Source organism: Anopheles aquasalis, chromosome 2 (genome assembly GCF_943734665.1).
Source record: "Anopheles aquasalis chromosome 2, idAnoAquaMG_Q_19, whole genome shotgun sequence".
Lineage (NCBI taxonomy): Eukaryota > Metazoa > Arthropoda > Insecta > Diptera > Culicidae > Anopheles > Anopheles aquasalis.
Window position 1 is genome coordinate 31,422,501 of NC_064877.1, and position 5,000 is coordinate 31,427,500.

Consider the following 5,000-nt stretch of genomic DNA (forward strand, 5'->3'; position numbering starts at 1 on the left):
TCCTATATATGTTATATGTTACGGTAAAACGTTGTTTCGAGAGGCACACAGTACACAGAAAACCGAAAATCCCGTCATTATCTGCTTCCAGATGCTGTGCTGAGCGCCACAGCAGCCAAAGCAGCAAGTCTAGACCGATCCCGAACGACAGCTAGCGAGGGGGAGCGAGGGAGAGAGAGAGAGAGAGAGCTCAGATTTGAAGTGTACTAGCTAGTCGCGCCAATTTTCTCTTCCTGTAATTCCTTTACCGGGTTCTGTCAGCCGATGAGGCCAACCAGCATTACGGCTTTTACCTATAGTTCTACACATTCTTTCCAGCGTTTAGCATGTTTTTTTTTGTTGCTTTTACCCACTGCTTCCTCTTTAGTGATTTTGTTTAGTGTTGTTCTCGATCACGGTTTGAGCCTTTTTGTGTTATTTCTCGACTTTACTGCTTTTCGTATACTGCATTCGGGGTTACATTCTTCGTTCGGAGTAGAGTGATGGCACAATCGTTCTGACAAGTGTCTCTGCCTTTTTGAACAGAGTTTCGTGATGCTATAAGAGAGGTAAAAACAGTAAAAATGTGCGACTTTCCTACTAAACGCCTGGAGAAAGGCTGTAACGAAATTAGAAGAGCAAGCGCCAGAGATAGAGCGATATGGAGTGCGATGTTCCAGAAACAATCAGCAAACGCAACACCCGCAACCCGGAATGTGATGCTTGTTTTGTACTATACTGCGGCAGCGCAAACTACTGCTGCTTCTGCTGTTACTGAATGGTTCGTGATAGAAGTGTCTGAATAAAAAAATAAATAAAGAGGAGTCAAAAATGAGTCGGTGAAAGCTTCTTAAGAACATACCCCCACAAGAAGGGGCAGCAGCCGACCGATGATGATGATGATGATGATGGCGCATTTGCATAGAAACAGAGGGATAAAACAAGGCGTATTGTAAATAATATTATACTATTATGTACTGTGGAATCTTAAAGTAATAAAGGCAAAGCAACTCAACTAAAACCGGTAAAGAGTCAGTAATGCTGCGAAACCATAGTCACCAGCAGCAGAACCAGTTTGTGTTGGGAAAATGAGACACAGCAACCATTGGATTGGACATGAGAAGTACAGCACCGAAGGTTCGCCGAACAAACGCGTGTTTTTCCTGCATTTACTAGATTTTATCCATTTTTTAGGAACAGAAGTTGATTTGCAGCGAGAATAATGAAGGGAACATGGTGACAGTCCCTGTAGTTGGTTCGAAGTTCAAGAAGGATTTATGTGAGGAGAAACAAAAGGGAACAGTCCAGTCAGAAAGTATTTTAAGGCCTTCCAGTGGGCCTGAAATGGTGAACCCTGGTTGAGATGTGGTATCAACTATGATTTCAAAATTGCTGCACTCACGAATGGCACAGCAAGGGCGCTCGGTCGCGAAGTAAGGAGACCATTTCTGTTGAATGTGCTCTTCAATTGCAGTGCCTCATAAGTAACTAGAACCGGTATTACCGGTAGGGTTGGTATACCAAGAATCGATGCACCCAGCTACAACCATGGCAACACAACATTCCATGGAACCCACCTATGGAACGGTCCACTCCGATGTACGGTGTGTGCACGATAAGAGAAACATCTTCCGCTACATTTAGGTATGTATTTCCAGTATCACCCTTAAGGCTAGATAGAGTACAAAACCAATTCAGTTTACCGTTGTTTTTGAAGATGCTTCGAGAGCATGAATCGAAATTCCTCGTAGGTAGTAGAATGTAGTTGAAGAAACGGGCCTCAGCATATAACGGTTCTATCCTGCTGTGGTGGTATGATGCCTAAGCCCTACCCTTCGGTAGCCACGCACGCTACACAGCTCCTATTGACTCCAAGGTTCATCACCAACAACGTACTGGGGTAATCGAGTAGTTTGTAGCCGGATAGTAGTCTTTTTAGATGGTTGGCAAATGGTGATCCGAGCGAAGAAAGAGATTTTTCTGTGGTACGCGAGACTCCTGCGTACCGGGTAGCTGCGGTAGCGAGGTGTTGGATGTTTTCGGCTTCAGTTCCCGGTTCCCATTCTGCTTCTGCTCCAGTGTGATCGTTTGTTCGATTTCCTTCTGCTTACTGATGTAGTCCTCGAAGTATGGGTGTGTTGCTAACCGCTCACAAGACCAGCGCTTTGCCGGATCTTTATCGAGGCATTTCTAGCGTGAAGGAAATGGGAAAGGTTAGATTATTTATGCTCGCCAGCGTAATCCGAGGGCTGGTCAGGGGTTTACCTTGAGGAAATCCATCATCAAAGGATTTGCTAAGGTACGTGACGGCATCTTGGCCTCCAGTGTTTCCAAGGTAGGTGGCACAGGAAGTGTTATACCCTATGAGCATATAACCGACATTGATTAGTAATCCAGCCACTGCCGATGCGTATTGTGCGGCTACCTTAAAGAATTCATTTTGATTGAAGATGGCCAGATGCCGAGGTAGTAGATCACCGAGGGTTCGCCGGATCAGATAGAGCTGATCGACATCACTTCGGCCCGGCCATAGGGCATCGCCGCGTACGAGCTCGGCAAACACGCACCCGATGGCCCACACGTCCACGGGAGTTCCGTACTGAGTATCGCCCACCAACAGCTCCGGTGCCCGGTACCACCGTGTAGCAACATAGTCTGTATAGTTCTCCCCTGGACCTAGAAAAATAGGCGCACAGTATTATAAATTACGCACCGCATTGTGCTCTGTATATGGATACGAGAGTATTAACTTACTGAGCATTCGGGCGAATCCAAAATCACACAGCTTCACCTGTCCCTGGGCGGTAAGCAGGATATTTTCCGGTTTGATGTCGCGATGCAAACAGCCCTGTTTGTGACAGTAAGCAACGCCCTGAATCGTCTGATAGGTGATCTGTTTGGTAAGATTATCTGGGCAACCCTGTTCGGTGGATCCGCAAAACAGTTAAAAGCTAGGTCACACTCTGCTTATGGATATTACAGGAGCAATGGAGTTCCAATGGCCACTTACCTCCGGATGTCGCTCTAGTTCGTGCAGAACCGTGTGCTCGCAGAACTCAAACACCAGATGTAATCTACGTTTCCGCCGGAATACCTCCAGCAGACAGACCAGGTTCGGGTGCTTCAGATTCTTCAGGAGCCTGATCTCTCGCAACGCTATCTTGCGTATGGCCGGATCGTCCTCGGACTCGACGAATCGCTTGACCGCCACTAGCGAGCCCGTCTCACGGTCCCGGCACTTGTACACCACACCGTACGAGCCTTCGCCCAGCCGGCTGAGCTTCTCGTACCGATCCATTCTACTGCTGCCACGAGATCTGGAAAAGAGCGTCGACAGGACGAACATGGTGCCGTAAGTGACGGTGGTCGTGCTGGTCGCCTCAGATGATGTTGGCTGAGGTGCTGCTGCTGGTAGCTGCGGAACCGGTTTACTGGGAACTTCACACCCAAAAAAGGGCGCTAGCGGTGCCAAGAGATAGCTAGTGTTCTCGCCTGGAACGGCACCCGGACCAGTATCACCGACGACACTGCGGAGGATCGTACGCGAGCGAACAAAACCGAATGTTCCGTGGAACATTCTCCAACTCGAACTGCCGCGCTACTCGACGGTCAGCACCGTCTCAGGCTCTGGTCTGTTCGCTGGCCCTTGTGGTCGTGTGTCCAGAATGTTAAATGAAAATATCGCCTGACCAGTGGAGGTATTTTCTTCGGCATCGAGCTCGGACATTAACGTGCGCTCTCGCTCTGTCTTTCGTGTTTCATGTCCGAAAGTGGCTGACCACTTACCAGACGCCATTTGTAGAGAAGTACTTCACCCAACGTTCCGAGGGCGACGGCGTCGGCGACGTATAAAGAATTCATTCAGTTAGGACCCTCTATCTAGCTCTCTCTCTCTCTCCCTCACTTTCAGCCATAAGCCCCCTAAGCACACCCTTGTGGAGTCCTTCGAATCGGACGCAAATGTTGCTGTTGGTGGGCCTTGAGGTGCGCGCTTGGGTCCTTGGGCTTATGGCTCACCTTAGGGCCGTTGGACCCTTCAATGTCAGGGAGAGCAGGGCAAGCGAAAAAAAAAATTAAAACCCATACGTTCCACTCCATACGCCGTCGCCTTTCTTGGCAGATTAGACCGTGATTGTGCCAGCTCTCGGTGGTGTTACTACCATAGTACGCTAGGTAGAGTATTTGTGGCCAAACCCACCCGTCATGCAAGGTGATTTCAGTTTGCGGTTACACAGAGTGATGGAATAAAGATTAGGGGAGAAGGAAAATCGATAACCCGTATCCTCGACGGCAAGGACTTTGGCTTCCACCGATATGTATTTGTGTGTGCACCCTTTCGCTTTGTGATCGCTTGTGGCGGTTACAGCTGGTCGGTACCGTGACTTCGACCACTTCAACCACACGCTATTCTGTCACCTTTAGGGCTGATAGTCAGTTCGCATAGCGCTCTCCTATACGTTCCCGAACGTAATCGATCCGCGGCCGTGTTGCGACCAACTAAAGTTTCGCCACAAAGCACGTCCTTCATGACGTCACTGTGATGTCTTACCTTTCCTGTATGGTTTTGATTACTCCTTCCGCTTTCGATTCGCCGGATGTCCATCGGAAGGGAAGATTGCTGCATTGAGAAATGGATAAAGCAAAAAAACAAAGATCGTATCAGTTTGGGAGAACAGCGTTGCACAGTGGATATAAGCTGAAATCATTAGTCACATTAGAGAATGAAGGTGATATAGAGGGTATTAATCTGCAAGCACTATGTTTGCTTTCCAACACTTTGCTATTGATTGAGACACAACTCCCTCCTTCCCAGTAAATGGCTGGAAGTTTGGCAATTATTCGAAAACTCCCCGCCATTAAAGATAGTTTAAGGTCACAGGGCGTATTCCACGAAACGTACTGCTGTATTGCTTTCTCTTTTACGCTAGGCCAAGGAGACCCCATCGTTTCTAACTTTTTGGAACGCAACACACGCAACATTTATCGCCTAATAATTACCGCCGCTCGAACGGCTCGTACCG

At 48.1% G+C, this 5,000-nt stretch overlaps 2 protein-coding genes across 3 annotated transcripts in view; one reads left to right on the plus strand and one right to left on the minus strand.

The window, feature by feature from the left end:
- Nucleotides 1-814, plus strand: part of LOC126578529 (E3 ubiquitin-protein ligase HRD1) — a 4,077-nt gene extending 3,263 nt beyond the window's left edge. Inside the window, exon 6 of one of the 2 annotated variants that reach the window (XR_007608399.1) lies at nucleotides 92-814. The gene's annotated coding sequence lies outside the window, so the exon portion shown is untranslated. The other variant, XM_050241191.1, reaches the window with a different exon arrangement.
- A 979-nt stretch (nucleotides 815-1,793) lies between these two features.
- LOC126569080 (cyclin-dependent kinase-like 4) overlaps nucleotides 1,794-5,000 on the minus strand; it is a 6,256-nt gene continuing 3,049 nt past the window's right edge. The window contains exons 2-7 of the mRNA XM_050225891.1: nucleotides 4,529-4,597; nucleotides 2,990-3,296; nucleotides 2,734-2,899; nucleotides 2,405-2,655; nucleotides 2,245-2,340; nucleotides 1,794-2,169 (exon numbers count right to left, since the gene is read on the minus strand). Of these exons, the coding sequence (XP_050081848.1) occupies nucleotides 1,915-2,169; nucleotides 2,245-2,340; nucleotides 2,405-2,655; nucleotides 2,734-2,899; nucleotides 2,990-3,296; nucleotides 4,529-4,597 (1,144 nt within the window). The 3' untranslated portion in view covers nucleotides 1,794-1,914. The remainder of the gene's footprint in view (nucleotides 2,170-2,244; nucleotides 2,341-2,404; nucleotides 2,656-2,733; nucleotides 2,900-2,989; nucleotides 3,297-4,528; nucleotides 4,598-5,000) is intronic.